This window comes from Gossypium raimondii, chromosome 9 (assembly GCF_025698545.1).
Source record: "Gossypium raimondii isolate GPD5lz chromosome 9, ASM2569854v1, whole genome shotgun sequence".
NCBI lineage: Eukaryota > Viridiplantae > Streptophyta > Magnoliopsida > Malvales > Malvaceae > Gossypium > Gossypium raimondii.
The window spans coordinates 33183903-33202538 of NC_068573.1; the positions used below are offsets into that span (position 1 = coordinate 33183903).

Genomic DNA, 18636 nt, shown 5'->3' on the forward strand with positions numbered 1-18636 from the left:
AAGTAAAAAGTGATATGTATTCTATTATAAAGTAAAAGCAAATGGTAGAAAAAAAAACGACCTTTAGGCAAAAGGAGAGCATTACTTACTTACTACTCGCTACTGACTTTATCCTTTGCTTGGCTTACGCTCCCACGGCCCGCCTAACTTCCATGTTTCATAAATCGTACGTTAATTAATGGTTTAAATTCATTTTCTTTTCTTTTTTAAGATTCTTGTATACTTTTAATTATCATATTTATTGAAATCGAATAATCTTAAAAGATGGAGTTTTATAAAAACAATATAAAAAAACAGTTACGAAAATAGTATTGGATTCAGATTATTTATAAAAATTATGTTTTTACATTGAACTTATATGTACCGCCCTAAATTATTTTCCATCATCAGTCAATCATACGGTAAAAAAATAACATTTTTTTCGAGTGATGTCACCTTGTATATTGGTGACACCAGTTTTTTTTTTTGAATACAATTTTTGTGGTGCCACCTAGATGTTAATAACATCTACGATTTAAAAAAAAAAGGCTTGACAGGAAAGAAAAAGAGTTGAAACAAGAAAAAAAAATGAAGTTTTGAATTTTTTTAAAATTGACCTTAATAAATACTTATAAATACCCTTCCCTTAGCCAATACAACAAATTTTGAATGTTTGTACTTTGAAACAAAACGGAAGAGAAAAAAACTAGTTGTTAGAAATGAAAATTGAAGATCAACAATATTTATTTTCATTTTGAATTCAAGTTTTTTTTCATTTTGACTTTACAAATTAAGTTTGAGTTGATAAGGTTAGTTTGTAATTATTTTTATGTATTTTTAATTTATTTTACTATTATGTATAATTATGTGACTATATATTGATTATTAATAGTATGATATGCAAGTTATATTGTTTGAGAAAAGTTTTTTGTTGCTTTAAAATGATATGAATTGTTTTAATAGAAATTATTATTTTTTATTTATAATTTATTTTATAGATTTAGTATCAAATATGAATAACCAATTATTTGTATACGTCCATTTTGATGGGGTAATTTTTCAAACAAAAGTTGGTTATATATTTAAATTACGTCATCAAATAGAAATGAGATTTAACAAAAATGTAAACCTTGATGAGGTTTAACAAAAAATGACATCCTCTATAGTACCCAAGACTGTAGCAATAGCAAACACCCACATATATCTTATGTATTGTACTTTGCCACTCGACAAAATATCAAATTGGTAAACTTAGCAGCACCATCACCTAACGATTGTTCAATCAACTGATACCAAAATGATGCAGGTTCGACCACTTTACTTGAACTCGTGGCCGTAACACCGTCAATTGAGAGCTCAAATTACAATGCAACATCTTCTAAGGTGATGGTGCACTCCCCACACAACAAATGAAATCAGTGGGCCTCCAGGTGCCACCTCTCAATTAAGGCAGATGTCAAGCCGACTCTAAGCTCAAACATTTTAATCAATGCTGTCGTTCCAAATCCCACGACATCCAATTAGGGGAAATATGTTCATTCAGCAGGTAGCTCAGACTATGGACACACACTCTCAAGACGCAATACTCACCCTGTCCATAACAAATTACCCTATCAGTTAAACATGCTAATTAAAAAAATAATGACATGCAAATTTATAAAATACCCATGAATAGCAAGTAACAATTTTTTTACTGGCATATTAATCAACATGGTTGTGTGATCAATTGCTCTGATTAATGAACCCATTTTGATACATGCACAAACAAAATTGAATAAATGTATTATTTTAAAACAATAATACTTCCACCTAATAATATTTAATAAAACCCATTTACGTAAATAATTTTAATATTTTTATTTAAATAAAATTTTCACATAATAATATTAATCACCAACTAAAAAAACATAAACCAAAGTAGGCTAATAAAACAAATATATATAAACATATAAAATATCAACAATAAAAAAAATATAAGCGTAAACATTAAATCTATATAAATATTTAAAATAAAATATAAACATACAATATAAAAATTATTATTACAAACAAAATAAAAATCATACCTTAAAACTCTTAAATTTTTTCCTAAAACTCTAACACAAGCAATTTTTTTCTTCTCTCCAAAATTATAACATAAATAACTTTTTTCTTCTCAAACTTCACTTTTGTTTATTCAATTGGGACCAAATAAAAGGATGAAAAAAGAGAGTTAGGGTGACTCTGACTTGTTCCACCTTTTATAGATTTTTGGTTAAAATAATATAAAATTGAAAATATAAATATTTTTAAAAATATATTTGTGTTGTTATTGTGTCAAATGACATCACTTAAAAAATATTTTTCTTCATCGTGATTATTGACATATAATTGAGACTAATTTAAGGTGAACTCAAAATTTTGATAAAAAAATCAATTTTCGTAAACAATCGAAAATTAATATATTTTTGTAATTAAAATTTTTAGTGCTTTAATAAAAACCCGAAATATGGACATTATTATTATTATTCATATCAAATTTTAATTATTTTATTTTCTTAACCTACTGATATAAAAAATGAGTAAACTATTAAAATAGACATTTTATTTGTCTCATATTACATTTTAGTTACTTATGTTTGAAATATTATGTTTTAGTCACTTACGTTATCATATTGTAATATTTTAGTCACTAAGCGTTAATTACTGTTAATGATATAATGGTAAGCTAACGTGACACGTTAAATCATTATTTCAAACGAAAATTTTAAGTTAAATTATACAATTGGTCCCTATATTTTTTTGTTTTGAGCAATTTATATTTTTCTTTTACGTTAAAAGAGATGAGAAGGGAGGAAAATAGCGAGAGAAACAAAAGAGAATAAAAAAAAGGAAAGTTAAAATAACATAAAAGAAAAAAAATTAAATTGCTCAAAACGAAAAAATACGGAGTTTAATTGTATAATTTAACCTAAATTTTTTATTTTAAATGATGATTTAACATGTCAGGTCAGCTTACTATTACACTATTAACGACAATTAACGGCTCAGTGACTAAAATGTCACAACATGTTAACGTAAGTGACTAAAATGTAATATTTCAAACATAAGTGACTAAAATGTAACTTGAGGAAAATAAAAGTGACAATTTAGTAGTTTACCCAAAAAATTGTAAAAAAAAAGCGCTTAATTTTTTATTATGATTGTTTTTTAAGTGTGAACGCGAGGATGTCTGGTTTTTTTTTATTTGATATTCGAGGATGTCTGATTTTGTCGTAAAAAGAAAGGAACATTTTGCTCGTTTCTTCGTAGGATCGCTCACAAAGCTTCTTGGAGAAGTATTGACTTGAAATAATCCAGTGTGCTCACGCTCATTTTAACCGGCTGTTCGATTATACGAGATTCCTTCTCAGGTCGAAACGTGGCATACATGGGTGCGGATTTTGTGGTGATTTGAGAATTCCCACATTCAAAGCACCTTCCTTGTTAAGAATCGTTTGACATTCCTCACTCTTTGAGAATCTGTTTTTTGCTTTTAGTTTCCACTTTTAACCCCTTTTCTCTTTTAGATAATCGCCGGAATTAAATAACATTAAAACCGTACTCTATTTAATTTTAATAAATAAATAAATAATCTACTGTGATGGAGCCCACCATAGCATACTACCAATTGCTCAGAGATCATCGCGTCAGCGCCGCCTCTTACTGGTTGCAGTGAAAAGATAGACACTTTTCTTTGTCGTTTCATTTCCCCCCAATAGAATCAAGTGACACGCGTTAGATTTCTATTGGATGAATTAAAAAACAAAACGAGGAAGAGGAAGGCATGGGGCATGGTTGTTCGTTACAAGGGTGCAGTAAGTGATGTAGTGAAGCAAATTAAAATAATATATTAACTCGTGTTTCATTTAAATAATAAATTAAAAATTGTATTTATCTTTTTAAGAGAAAAAATCGAGATAATTGCAATAAAAATTAAATTAACATGAATATAATCTTTTTGAAATCAAATTTATTTAAATATGATTAGATTAATTCAACGGATCGAGTAAATATAAAATAAAAAGATATTAAATTAATTGACTCTAATTGAATTATTATAAAAATTATATTAATAATTATCGATTTAAATTCGTAATATATAAACATTAAAAGGCAATTAGTAACGATATTCAATGATCATATATTCTCATTGAAAATCAATATATAATTAATAACAATATTAAAAAAAATAAAAAAGTAAAAAAATAGCAAAAAAACTGACTTCCGGACGCGACCCTCCAAATTCGTCACCCAGTAAGGTACGACTAAGGGACGATTTTCATCAATGTTGACGTTGTGCAAAAGAGTTGGACTCATCCATAGTTTCCTCAATAATGAGGGCAAATTCGTCATCTAGAGATTTCACTCAATTAGATATCCTGGATCGCGCTACCGCCAACTCGGCGGGTCAAGTTCGGTTATGTTTGTATTCTTCAACCTGCTTATTTATTCTTCACCAACCATTTAGTTGTTAATTAGTTTTTAAATAATATATAATTTTTTTGAATAAATAATATATAAATTTAAAATTATATAAAAAGATAAAAAATAATATTAATTTTAAAAAATAAAAAGTATCCTAAATTATATACATAAAAATACCAATGATAATATACAAACAATGTTATAAAATAATATATAATAATATAAGCAGTATTTTGCATAAATATATACAAAAAATATATCATAATAAATAAATAAAATTATCATGGTTAGATATATATATTATTTTGTAAATCGATAATTATGAATAAATCATATTTATATTATATACAGAGGCGAATTTAGGATGCTTGCATAAGCCCAGCCCAACCCCCCTAAAATGAAAAATTACTATTTAGATCATTTAATTTTTTTAATTTTAAATTAATAAAGATAAAATTGCACATTAACTCGTATAAAATTAAAAAAAATTTGATTTAATCTTTTAAAAGTTATAAAGATATAGACTATAAAAAATTAAAATTTCGTTCAGCCCCTTTAAAGAATTGTTCTGGCTTCGCCACTGGTTGTATATATTAATCATATCAACCATACATCCATAAAAAGCAATATACATCATATACATACGTCAAAATTACTATTTTTATTATAATATTTATTTCAAATAATAAATAATAAATAATAAAATTAAAATTATTATGATTATCACAAATTTGTTTTAATTATAACTATTATCATATTTTTGATTTTTTAAAATTAATAATTATTTTTAAATGTAAATTTAGTAATATAATGAAAAATAAAATATATTTTGGTAAGTTCCAAATTCGTGCTTATATATTACAGTTAAATAATATTTTATTTAATTTTAAATTTAATATTTATTTACAAATTAACACAAAGAATAAAGAATAGAAAAAAGAGAGGATAAAAATGAAAACAAATCGGGTATTTTCTAAACGAAAAAGGGGTCAGTTCGGGTTTATTTTTTACACCCGAACCCGGCATGATTCACTAAAAGAGCGTGTCCATTTTTACACGTCCCCGAACATTGCGTCATCATCTGCTTCTATTATAAAATGGGCTCATTCATTCCTAGCCTCTCTGTACTCAAGAGTCAAGAGTGTCGTTTGTTTCATTTTTTGTCCCTTCTGTTTTGGAGTTTTTGAAATTTTCATCTGTTTGCTTAGTTTTCCAAATTTCCGGCAATGTCTGGCCGAGGCGGTGGTGAACGTGGCAGTGGTCGGGGTGGTGGTCGACGTGGCCGGGGGCAGGGCCGTGGTCGCGGTCAACCTTCGCAGTCTTCCTCTCGCGGCGGCGGCGGTAGAGCAAGAGGCCGTGGATCATCTGGTTCTACTGCAACTTATAATCCCCCTCCTCCTCAAATGGCTCCGGCTCAGCCACCTCCTCAAATGGCTGTAGCTACGCCAGTTCCTCCATCGGGGGCCCCTTTTTCTCATCCTTCTTCAAGTTCTGGTGTAGGATCACTTTCCAGAGAGGTATCGGAGAAGCTTACAATGGAGCCGGTGGCTGTGACTACGGCGCCTCCTCTTCCTCCGTCGTCGTCAAAGGCGATTAGGTTCCCTCCAAGACCGGGGTTCGGCACGGTCGGTACAAAGTGTGTGGTTAGGGCCAACCATTTTCTCGTAGATGTTGCTAATGCCGATCTTCATCACTACGATGTAACTTTCTTTCTCGCATGTCTCCCTATTTGATTTTAAGCCTGTATTTTTTCTCGACATTTTTGGCTTGTTGTTCTAATCGGTTTTTTTTTTTTATATTTGTTAAAATTTTCTTTCTTTTTTGCTTGTATATGTCTGCTTCCTTCCTTTTGACCTATCTATGGATTTAAGTTTTCAGTAATTACTTTGAAAAACCGAGGGAAACCTTCACTGTTAATGGCTTGCTTAAACGAATTCCACTTGTTTAGATCATATTTTTTGAATTCTAATGTTTTCATGTTTCTGTTCTCTTATTCATTTACCTTGTTCATCCCTGATACTTGCATTTTCTTCTCCAATATTTTAATCGCTAGTTTTCCTTGTCATTTTTCTGCCTTGTTTTAATCGTTTTATATTTTGGCACTTCTTAGAGCTCTGTTTTTTATCCGACTTTACTATACACTGAAGGTTTTAGTAGTTGCTTTTCCTTAAAAAAACCCAAGGGAAAGTTTAACTGTTAATGATTTGCTTGACTGAGTTGGGCTTTTTGTTATTTATTGTCTCGTTAAATTTTATTTTCATTGGATTTTAATGTGTATTTTACTCATCTGTTTTCTTATTTATTTACTTGTCTCTTTGTCCATCTCTGTTACTTGCATCTTCTTCTCGTCTCTTTTGATGGCCTTTGGTGCTTCATTGCTTATAGGTTACTATAACGCCTGAGGTAACCGCAAAAAAGGTTAACAGAGCAATAATGAAGCAACTTATTGATGTATACAAAGAGTCGCATCTTGGACGTCGGTGTCCAGCTTATGATGGCAGGAAGAGTTTGTACACTGCTGGTCCTCTTCCCTTCGAGTCAAAGGAGCTTGTTATCAAGCTACCTGAGGAAGATCGCAGTGCTGGTTCGTCTAGGCCTGCGCGGTAATATTATTGTATCCTATGATGGTCTCATGACATTTTACATTTTATCCGATGTCATTATTGCTTACCTGTGATCTTTCTGGTTGCCTGTCACTGCAGGAAGGAGCGACAATTTAAGGTTGCAATCAAATTGGCCTCCAAGCCAGACCTTCATTATCTGAGGGAGTTTCTGAGCAGAAAGCATTTTGAATGCCCTCAAGAAGCTATTCAAGTTCTGGATGTTGTTCTTAGAGCTAAACCATCTCAGACGTAACTGCCTGTTGATTGCTGTTAAACATTGCTTGCTGTTAAATTGCTGAAACCATTTTATATGACATCAAATTAATACATTTGAAACATCATTTGGCAGATATACTGAGGTGGGAAGGTCTTTTTTCCATACATCATTAGGTCCTAGAGGAGAACTTGGTAATGGAATAGAATACTGGTCTGGATATTATCAGAGTCTTCGACCCACTCAGATGGGTTTATCTCTTAATATTGGTAGGTACTTTGATTGCTCAGTTTGTGTAGCCACTTTGTTCCTAATGTTTCAGTATGAAGATTTACTGGTTTTGCTTTGCAGATGTGTCTGCTCGATCATTCTATGAGCCAATTTTAGTTTCAGAGTTTGTTGCGAAACATTTCCGACGATCAAACCTGTCAAAGCCGCTGTCTGATCAAGATCGTATTAAAGTATTATTACACTGTTTTCTTGCCCTTCGTATATATTGAATTCAGTGTTTATTAATCAAAACTTGCAGAATATTTTTGGAATGCTTCTTTTGCTGTATTCTTTAGGTGAAAAAGGCCTTGAAGGGAGTAAGAGTTAAGCTCATCTACATGGATTATGCCAAAACTTGCAAGATTATTGGAGTATCTAGAGACCCTATAAGCCAGTTGACGTGAGTTTGTTGTTATAATACTATACGTGCTCAAAAATATTTTTAGTAAGCTACTTTTATGTGGCCTGTGTGGTAGAATTGTTTTTGGGTTATTTGTAGTCTTGTATTCACTACTTATCTAAGTTCCATCTTCAAATTGAGTTGGTTTTTTTTTTTTTTTTTGTGGTTGACAGTTTTTAGTATTTGGCTTGGTTATGTCTTGTTCTAAAATATTGTTTATGCTTGTGCATTTGTAAAATCTTGTGCTATGGTATATTTGTCCCATTCTGTCTCATTATGCTTCTGTTCAATTTTTGGCTTTTTTAGATTTACTCATGATGATAAGAGAACAAATGTCTCTGTGGTCAAGTATTTCCGTGAGAAATACAATGTTGTGCTTAAATATCCATCCTTGCCTGCACTTCAAAGTGGAAGCGAAGCTAGACCTGTCTACCTGCCAATGGAGGTTTTTACTTTATATCAAGATCTTGTTTTTTGTTTTCTTTTTGTTTGTTACTGATTCTCTTGTATGATTTTGTTTTACAGCTTTGTAGTATCGTTGAGGGTCAAAGATACACAAAAAAACTAAATGAACAACAAGTTAGATCTCTGCTGAGAGCAACTTGTCAACGTCCGAACATTAGGGAGGGGAATATTACAAAGGTACTACAGTTTTGGATGCTTATTATTTTTTAAATTTGTTGATAAGATGAGAATTGTGATTCATTTGGCATTTCATGTTTCTGCAGATGGTCCAGGTCAATAATTTTGAGGTGGAGGAGCTTGTTACTAAAGAATTTGGAATGCATGTTCGCAAAGAACTTGCATTGATTAATGCACGAGTTCTAAATCCTCCAGTGGTACTTATATGCCAATATGTTATATTTTCAAGGATACTGTCCGTCTTATAATAAGATTAATGTCGGTTTTGGTTGCTGCAGCTAAAGTATCACGATAGTGGACGTGACAAAATTGTTAATCCTAGCTGTGGGCAATGGAACATGATCAACAAGGTGATTTTTTTTTCTTCCCCTCTTATTCTTTGAAGTGGCATTATTTGTAAAATTTAAGGAATTAGACCTGTCTCTTCAGTCTCCTCTTGTTCCAGAGTTCTTGTTCATTTTTTTTCAATTCATTTTTAAGGTTTGCAGCGTCTCTTCTTTGCAGTTTAGTGTAGCTGTAAGTCTTTTGGGAAAATTTTGCTAGGTTTTAAGGTTCAACATTTTTTTTGCAGAAAATGGTCAATGGGGGTAAAGTTGATTTCTGGTCTTGTGTGAACTTCTCCTCTGAATATAGGAATATGTCAGAAGACTTCTGTGCGGGGCTGGTGAATATGTGTAACAGCAAAGGAATGGTATGCTGTGTGGTTTTTTTAGTGTAGGTGGATGGTACATCTGTTATTTATTCATCACTAGCTTGATTTCCGATTTTGTTACTCTAGGTGTTTCGCCAAACTCCTTCAATTGCAATGCGATCAGCTCGTGCTGATCGAATTGATCAGACTCTCATGGATGTATACAAAGAGTCTGCAGGCTTGAATAAGCCACTTAAGTTGTTGATAATTATCTTACCTGATCAGACTGGCTCATATGGTAAGAAATTCTGATGTTTTGTAAATAGGTAATTCCTGGGGTTTCTTTGCGCAACTCTAATCTTTTTGTTTGCAGGAAAAATAAAGCGAATTTGTGAGACGGAGCTAGGTATTGTTTCACAATGTTGTAAGCCTGCGCAAGCTTCAAAGTTTAGCAACCAATATTTTGAAAATGTTGCTCTCAAGATCAATGCTAAGGTATCTGTTTTGCCTCACTGGTGGTGATTTGATATAGTGGTTTCTTGTCTTGCTATCTTCTTTTAAATCATTTGAGAATTGTAAATTCTGTAGGTTGGGGGGAGAAATACTGTGCTGAACGATGCTGTTTTAAGGAGAATTCCGCTTGTGACTGATGTCCCTACAATCATTTTTGGGGCAGATGTCACTCATCCGCCGCCTGGCGAAGACTCTAGTTCTTCTATAGCTGCAGTAAGCATATTCATTATTCTCTATCATCCCCATTTTGTTACTTGATCATATTTAAGAGGTTATTGGCTGGCTGCAGGTCGTTGCTTCAATGGATTGGCCTGAGGTAACCAAGTATCGTGGAATTGTCTCTGCACAGACTCACCGGGTGGAAATAATCGAGGATCTTTATAAACAAACTAGGGATCCACAGAAGGGTTTAGTTGAGGGTGGAATGGTTAGGTAGGGAGATAGATTTATTTCAGGCTTAAATTTTTAGTTTCTTCTGGAAGTGCTCTACTTTCTTAACATTTCAAGTTCTCTGCAGGGAGTTGCTTCTTGCTTTCTACAGGTCAACGAAACAAAAGCCTTCTAGAATTATCTTCTATAGGTAATGTTTGCTTTTGACCATCCAAATCTATGTATATATTTCTAGCAGCAGTGCTGATATCTGATTTTTGATGTGTGGCAGAGATGGTGTTAGTGAAGGACAATTCAGCCAAGTTTTGCTTTATGAAATGGATGCGATTCGGAAGGTATTGAAATCACTGTATAATTTCTATTATAGTTAGTTCACTGTATAATGGATGCAATGATTTTTGGTGTTTGGGCCTTCTGACCCCCGCAGTTTTCTTCCTTCCAGGCTTGTTCCTCGCTACAGGAAGGATATATGCCTCGGGTTACATTTGTTGTGGTTCAAAAGAGGCATCATACTCGCTTATTCCCTACTGATCGCAACAAAACTGATAGGAGTGGCAACATATTACCAGGTGATTCTAATCTTATAATAGGGATTTGATCGTATTCTCTTGATCTTCATTTTGTTAGCATATTTTAATGTAGCCAATAACTTTTAGGTACTGTTGTGGATACTAGCATCTGTCATCCAACTGAGTTTGATTTTTATCTCAATAGTCATGCTGGAATCCAGGTAAAATGAGGCCTTCCCTTGAAGTGTGATGGTTTTTATGTTAATTTTGTCCGATCTGATATTGATATTGATGTTGTTGTGTAGGGGACAAGCAAGCCCACACATTACCACGTTTTGTTGGATGAAAATGGCTTCAGTGCTGACATCTTGCAAGTGCTCACAAACAATTTATGTTACACGTATGTGTTTACTCCTTTCTCTATAATCTTGAAATGGGGTGAATAAATAATGCTTTAGATCAGCACTAGCAATTATATAGTAATAATTTTACTTTGTGGACAGGTATGCGAGGTGTACCAAGTCCGTTTCCATAGGTTTGTGATGATGTTTTTTTGTCTTGTTAAATTTGTTGACTAAGGTTGGTTTTGACAGTAATATTTGGATTATATGTTTGCAGTTCCTCCGGCGTACTATGCTCACCTCGCTGCTTATAGGGCACGCTATTATATTGAGGATGAGATGTCGGATAGTGGGTCTACTGGTGGAGGCCGAAAGCCGAAAGACAAGGTTGTAGAGGTTAGGCCGCTGCCCAGCATAAAGGATAATGTGAAGGAAGTGATGTTCTACGTCTGATAAATTATGTTTGGTTGATTGTGGGAAGTTGCGCAAGTATAGTTGCACAGTTTGTGGATGATGGTGGAGTCTAATTTTGGAGTTTTTGTTTTGGTGGTTGAGCGACTTGTTGTCTGAAGTTTGAATTATTATAAATCACACACTGTTTGTGGATTACGAAAATTACATAAATGTTCTTTATTTTTAAGACATGTTCTTAGAAAGGAGTTTTGGTATCATTCTTAAGCTTCTTTTATATCACCGATTAATACAAGAGACGATGAAATTTTAGAGAATAATGTCTTTTTATTAAGAGTTTTTAAATGTTCAGTACACAAATGGTAAGATACGCTCGGAAATCCTCACTGCTCCTCCTTGCAACTCCAATGAATAAAAAAGCAAACCTAATCAATTTACTTTTTAATTTACCATTTTAATAAACATAGTAAATACAATTTTATTAACTTATTAAATAATTTTATAAATTTACATATTTTTAATAATTTCATAAAAGTGTGATAATTTTAAAAACTTTTATTATATATAATTTTTAATCTAATGTTTTCAATAGTTATATTTTATTATCATATCACTTTACAATTACGTTTGAAATTAAATATACACCTCACCACTGTTTTTATTCTCACTGCTATTGCTGTTTTTAACTTTACCGAAGATAAATGTATCGTCCATCCCAATTAAACCTTAGTCCATTTATAGTGGTTTTTTTACTTCGTTAAAGCTAGACAAACTATGCCATTAAAATTTTAATAGCTTAAGTTTAGATTGGATGAGCGATGCGTTTATTTTCGGTGAGATTAAAAACAACAATGGTAGTTAAATTAGTTACTGTAGCGATGAAATTAGATACTGTAGTAGTGATATTAGAAATTGCGGTAAGGTGTGTGTTTAGATTCAAACGCAACTATAACGATGAGTTGAGAATAGAAAATAACTATTAAAGACATTAGATTTATGAGTTCTCTCTCCTTTCATCTTTTTTTTCACCCTTAAATTCTGTTGATGAATAAAAAATATTCTTTAAATATCAAAGGAAAGCTCTCATTTAATCCTCTCATCTGATTGTATGAAAACAGTTTTGTTCATTCGTCAGTTATTCTGCTCTATCATTGCTTTTATCTGTTTCATTTTTTTCCAATCTAAAACTAAAAAATAAGCACCATCTTTTCCATTCATGATGACACAGAAGGTGAAGAAAATTATAAATTTTGATTCATCAATGGGTATGGGTGGTTAACCAAAATAGAGAAGATAAAAAAAGAAGAAGCAATGTTTAAAATAAAAGTCATTTTCCTTTTTTAAAAATATGGATGATTGATAATTTTAAAATAATTTTCATTATTTTCACCAAAATGTTTTGTAGAATTAAAAAGACGAGAACAAGAGTTTTTAATTTTAAATGAACGAGTTCACAATGGGTTCAAATCCATATAAACACAAAAAATAATTATTTTCAACAGTTTTTTTCTAATATTGAATTCGATACCTGATTTGAATCCATATAAATACAAAATTTATTTTATTTTATTAAAACATGTTTTATTTCTATTTATCAATTTTAAAAAATAGAAAATGAAAATCATGTTTCTATTTACCAAATATTTCACAAATTAAACTGACTTTAATTGTTTAAAAAAAAGAAAAAAAATTCTATTATTTTCTGGTGAAGTAGAAATTAGGAAAGGGAAGGGATGCTTGCTATGGAAATTGTGGATGGAAAAAAGGAAGTTGTCAATAAAGAAAAAAAAAAATTTTTGGTATTTTTTTATGTCCGTTTTATTGTTTATGTTTGGGGTTCGTGGTTGTTCTTCTCAACAATGTCATCTTCAATGTTTAAATCTATGTCTCAAATTAAGAATACAATGTGCCTTACCATTACACCCAACACTTGTTGGTAAAAAAAAAGTTTAAAATTTATATGATATTTTAAAAACATATAGATAATTTAATGGTAAAATTATAATTTTATTTTTTTGAAGGATAATGCTAATATTGTAATTATATTTATTATTGTAATTTTACATAAAAATTAAATTAATTAACTTGTAACATCAACTAAGTTAAATATTTCTTTAAGTATTAAATTATGTAAAAAATATATTAATAAATAGGTGAAATGAGGTTTTGGTTGAACCTGATTTCTTAAGTTTAACCCTTACTACCCTAACTCAACGACATTATTTTTTGAAAGAACTCGATCAAGATTGCTTTTTCCGTAGTTACTTTTCCTTAAAAAAACCCAAGGGAAAGTTTAACTGTTAATGATTTGCTTAAATGAGTTGGGCTTTTTGTTATTTATTGTCTCGTTAATTTTTATTTTCATTGGATTTTAATGTGTATTTTCCTTTTCTGTTTTCTTATTTATTTACTTGTCTCTTTGTCCATCTCTGTTACTTGCATCTTCTTCTCGTCTCTTTTGATGGCCTTTGGTGCTTCATTGCTTATAGGTTACTGTAACGCCTGAGGTAACCGCAAAAAAGGTTAACAGAGCAATAATGAAGCAACTTATTGATGTATACAAAGAGTCGCATCTTGGACGTCGGTGTCCAGCTTATGATGGCAGGAAGAGTTTGTACACTGCTGGTCCTCTTCCCTTCGAGTCAAAGGAGCTTGTTATCAAGCTACCTGAGGAAGATCGCAGTGCTGGTTCGTCTAGGCCTGCGCGGTAATATTATTGTATCCTATGATGGTCTCTTGACATTTTACATTATATCCGATGTCATAATTGCTTACCTCTGATCTTTCTGGTTGCCTGTCACTGCAGGAAGGAGCGACAATTTAAGGTTGCAATCAAACTGGCCTCCAAGCCAGACCTTCATTATCTCAGGGAGTTTTTGAGCAGAAAGCATTTTGAATGTCCTCAAGAAGCTATTCAAGTTCTGGATGTTGTTCTTAGAGCTAAACCATCTCAGATGTAACTGCCTGTTGATTAATGTTAAACATTTCTGGCTATTAAATTGTTGAAACCATTTTATATGACATCAAATTAATACATTTGAAACATCATTTGGCAGATATACTGAGGTGGGAAGGTCTTTTTTCTATACATCATTAGGTCCTAGAGGAGAACTTGGTAATGGAACAGAATACTGGTCTGGATATTATCAGAGTCTTCGACCCACTCAGATGGGTTTATCTCTTAATATTGGTAGGTACTTTGATTGCTCAGTTTGTGTAGCCACTTTGTTCCTAATGTTTCAGTATGAAGATTTACTGGTTTTGCTTTGCAGATGTGTCTGCTCGATCATTCTATGAGCCAATTTTAGTTTCAGAGTTTGTTGTGAAACATTTCCGACGATCAAACCTGTCAAAGCCGCTGTCTGATCAAGATCGTATTAAAGTACGTATATATTGAATTCAGTGTTTATTAATCAAAACTTGCAGAATTTTTTTGCAATGCTTCTTTTGCCGTATTTTTTAGGTGAAAAAGGCCTTGAAGGGAGTAAGAGTTAGGCTCATCTACATGGATTATGCCAAAACTTGCAAGATTATTGGAGTATCTAGAGACCCTATAAGCCAGTTGACGTGAGTTTGTTGTTATAATACTATACCTGCTCATAAATATTTTTAGTAAGCTACTTTTATGTGGCCTGTGTGGTAGAATTGTTTTTGGGTTATTTGTAGTCTTGTATTCACTACTTATCTAAGTTACATCTTAAAATTGAGTTGGTTTTATTTTTATTTTTTGCAGTTGACAGTTTTTAGTATTTGGCTTGGTTATGTCTTGTTCTAAAATATTGTTTATGCTTATACATTTGTAAAATCTTGTGCTTATGGTACATTTGTACCATTCTGTCTCATTATGTTTCTGTTCAATTTTTGGCTGTTTTAGATTTCCTCTTGATGATAAGAGAACAAATGTCTCTGTGGTCAAGTATTTCCGTGAGAAATACAATGTTGTGCTTAAATATCCATCCTTGCCTGCACTTCAAAGTGGAAGTGAAGCTAGACCTGTCTACCTGCCAATGGAGGTTTTTACTTTATATCAAGATGATCTTGTTTTTGTTTTCTTTTTGTTTGTTACTGATTCTCCTGTATGATTTTGTTTTACAGCTTTGTAGTATCGTTGAGGGTCAAAGATACACAAAAAAAACTAAATGAACAACAAGTTAGATCTCTGCTGAGAGCAACTTGTCAACGTCCGAACATTAGGGAGGGGAATATTACAAAGGTACTACAGTTTTGGATGCTTATTATTTTTTAAATTGGTTGATAAGATGAGAATTTTGATTCATTGGCATTTCATGTTTCTGCAGATGGTCCAGGTCAATAATTTTGAGGTGGAGGAGCTTGTTACTAAAGAATTTGGAATGCATGTTCGCAAAGAACTTGCATTGATTAATGCACAAGTTCTAAATCCTCCAGTGGTACTTTTAAGCCAATATGTTATATTTTCAAGGATACTGTCAGTCTTATAATACGATTAATGTCTGTTTTGGTTGCTGCAGCTAAAGTATCACGATAGTGGACGTGACAAAATCGTTAATCCTAGTTGCGGGCAATGGAACATGATCAACAAGGTGGTATTTTTTTTTCTTCCCCTCTTCTTTGAAGTGGCATTGTTTGTAAAATTTAAGGAATCAGACCTGTCTCTTCAGTCTCCTCTTGTTCCAGAGTTCTTGTTCATTTTTTCAATTCATTTTTAAGGTAGCTATAAGTCTTTTGGGAAAATTTTGATAGGTTTTAAGGTTCAACAGTTTTTTTTTTTTTTTTGCAGAAAATGGTCAATTGGGGTAAAGTCGATTTCTGGTCTTGTGTGAACTTCTCCTCGGAATATTGGAATATGTCAGAAGAGTTCTGTGCGGAGCTGGTGAATATGTGTAACAACAAAGGAATGGTATGCTGTGTGGTTTTTTTTAGTGTAGGTGGATGGTATATCTGTTATTTATTTATCACTAGCATGATTTCCCATTTTGTGACTCTAGGTGTTTTGCCAAACTCCTTCAATTGCAATGCGATCAGCTTGTGCTGACCGAATTGATCAGATTCTCATGGATGTATACAAAGAGTCTGCAGGCTTGAATAAGCCACTTCAGTTGTTGATAATTATCTTACCTGATCAGACTGGCTCTTACGGTAAGAAATTCTGATGTTTTGTAAATAGGTAATTCCTGGGGTTTCTTTGCGCGACTCAAATCTTTTTGCTTGCAGGAAAAATAAAGCGAATTTGTGAGACGGAGCTAGGTATTGTTTCACAATGTTGTAAGCCTGTGCAAGCTGCAAAGTTTAGCAACCAATATTTTGAAAATGTTGCTCTCAAGATCAATGCTAAGGTATGTGTTTTGCCTCACTGGTGGTGATTTGATATAGTGTTTTCTTGTCTTGTTATCTTAATTCATTTGAGAATTGTAAATTCTGTAGGTTGGGGGGCGAAATACTGTGCTGAACGATGCTATTTTAAGGAGAATTCCGCTTGTGACTGATGTCCCTACAATCATTTTTGGGGCAGATGTCACTCATCCGCCGCCTGGCGAAGACTCTAGTTCTTCTATAGCTGCAGTAAGCATATTCATTGTTCTCTACATCCCCATTTTGTTACTTGATCATATTTAAGAGGTTATTGGCTGGATGCAGGTCGTTGCTTCAATGGATTGGCCTGAGGTAACCAAGTATCGTGGAATTGTCTCTGCACAGACTCACCGGATGGAAATAATCCAGGATCTTTATAAACAAACAAAGGATCCACAGAAGGGTTTAGTTGAGGGTGGAATGGTTAGGTAGGGAGATAGATTTATTTCGGGCTTAATTTTTTAGTTTCTTCTGGACGTGCTCTACTTTCTTAACATTTCAAGTTCTCTGCAGGGAATTGCTTGTTGCTTTCTTCAAGTCAACAAGACAAAAGCCTTCTAGAATTATCTTCTATAGGTAATGTTTGCTTTTGACCATCCAAATATATGTATATACTTCTAGCAGCAGTGCTGACATCTGATTTTTGATGTGGCAGAGGTGGTGTTAGTGAAGGACAATTCAGCCAAGTTTTGCTTTATGAAATGGATGCGATTTGGAAGGTATTGAAATCACTGTATAATGTCTATTATAGTTGGTTCACTGTATAATGGATGCTTCTGACCCCTGCAGTTTTCTTCCTTCCAGGCTTGTTCCTCGCTACAGGAAGGATATATGCCTCGGGTTACATTTGTTGTGGTTCAAAAGAGGCATCATACTCGCTTATTCCCTACTGATCGCAACAAAACTGATGGGAGTGGCAACATATTACCAGGTGATTCTAATCTTATAATAGGGATTTGATCGTATTCTCTTGATCTTCATTTTGTTAGCATATTTTAATGTAGCCAATAAATTTTAGGTACTGTTGTGGATACTAGCATCTGTCATCCAACCGAGTTTGATTTTTATCTCAATAGTCATGCTGGAATCCTGGTTAAATGAGGCTTCCCTTGAAGTGTGATGGTTTTTATGTTAATTTTGTCCGATCTGATACTGATGTTGTTGTGTAGGGGACAAGCAAGGCCACACGTTACCACGTTTTGTTTGATGAAAATGGCTTCAGTGCTGACATCTTGCAAGTGCTCACAAACAGTTTATGTTACACGTATGTGTTTACTCCTTTCTCTATAATCCTGTAATGGGGTGAATAAATAATGCTTTAGATCAGCACTAGTAATTATATAGTAATAATTTTACTTTGTGGATAGGTATGCGAGGTGTACCAAGTCCGTTTCCATAGGTTTGTGATGATGTTTTTTTGTCTTGTTAAATTTGTTAACTTAAGGTTGGTTTTGACAGTGAATATTTGAATTATATGTTTGCAGTGCCTCCGGCATACTATGCTCACCTCGCTGCTTATAGGGCACGCTATTATATTGAGGATGAGATGTCGGATAGTGGGTCTACTGGTGGAGGCCGAAAGCCGAAAGACAAGGTTGTAGAGTTTAGGCCGCTCCCCAGCATAAAGGACAATGTGAAGGAAGTGTTTGGTTGGTGGAAAGTTGCGCAAGTATAGTTGCACAGTTTGTGGATGATGGTGGAGTCTTGTTGATTCCATTGGTGGACTTTGTAATTATTTAATTTTGGAGTTTCTGTTTTGGTGGTTGAGCGAATTGTCGTCTGAAGTTTGGATTACCATAATGCACACACTGTTTGTGGATTACGAAAATTTCAGAAATGTCCTGTATTTTCAAGAAAAGTTCTTAGAAAGGATTTTTAGTATTATTTTTAAGTTTCTTTTAGATCACCAATTAATACAAGTGATGATGAAATTTTAAAGAATAATGTCTTTTTACT

The 18636-nt window shown here is 32.9% G+C and overlaps 2 protein-coding genes across 2 annotated transcripts; both read left to right on the forward strand.

The window, feature by feature from the left end:
• Positions 1–5543: 5543 nt before the first annotated feature.
• On the forward strand, positions 5544–11669 carry LOC105799122 (protein argonaute 5). Its single transcript, XM_052621016.1, has 22 exons — positions 5544–6125; positions 6811–7028; positions 7128–7277; positions 7378–7511; positions 7594–7703; positions 7809–7912; positions 8219–8357; positions 8438–8554; positions 8641–8751; positions 8833–8904; positions 9126–9245; positions 9333–9483; positions 9559–9680; positions 9774–9911; positions 9988–10130; positions 10216–10278; positions 10360–10423; positions 10531–10657; positions 10745–10818; positions 10903–10997; positions 11101–11132; positions 11216–11669. Exons 1-22 carry the CDS (start codon positions 5652–5654, stop codon positions 11389–11391), a joined length of 2934 nt encoding a protein of 977 aa, XP_052476976.1. The 5' UTR covers positions 5544–5651; the 3' UTR covers positions 11392–11669.
• Positions 11670–12200: 531 nt separating this feature from the next.
• Positions 12201–18564, forward strand: LOC128031895 (protein argonaute 5-like). Its single transcript, XM_012629523.2, is given in 23 exon segments — positions 12201–12266; positions 13839–14056; positions 14156–14305; positions 14406–14539; positions 14622–14731; positions 14813–14916; positions 15224–15362; positions 15445–15477; positions 15479–15562; positions 15648–15758; positions 15840–15911; positions 16109–16228; positions 16317–16467; positions 16543–16664; positions 16753–16890; positions 16966–17108; positions 17194–17256; positions 17336–17399; positions 17485–17611; positions 17699–17772; positions 17850–17944; positions 18048–18079; positions 18165–18564. Coding segments are annotated over 23 exon segments (2541 nt in total). The 3' UTR covers positions 18356–18564.
• The last annotated feature ends 72 nt before the right edge of the window (positions 18565–18636 follow it).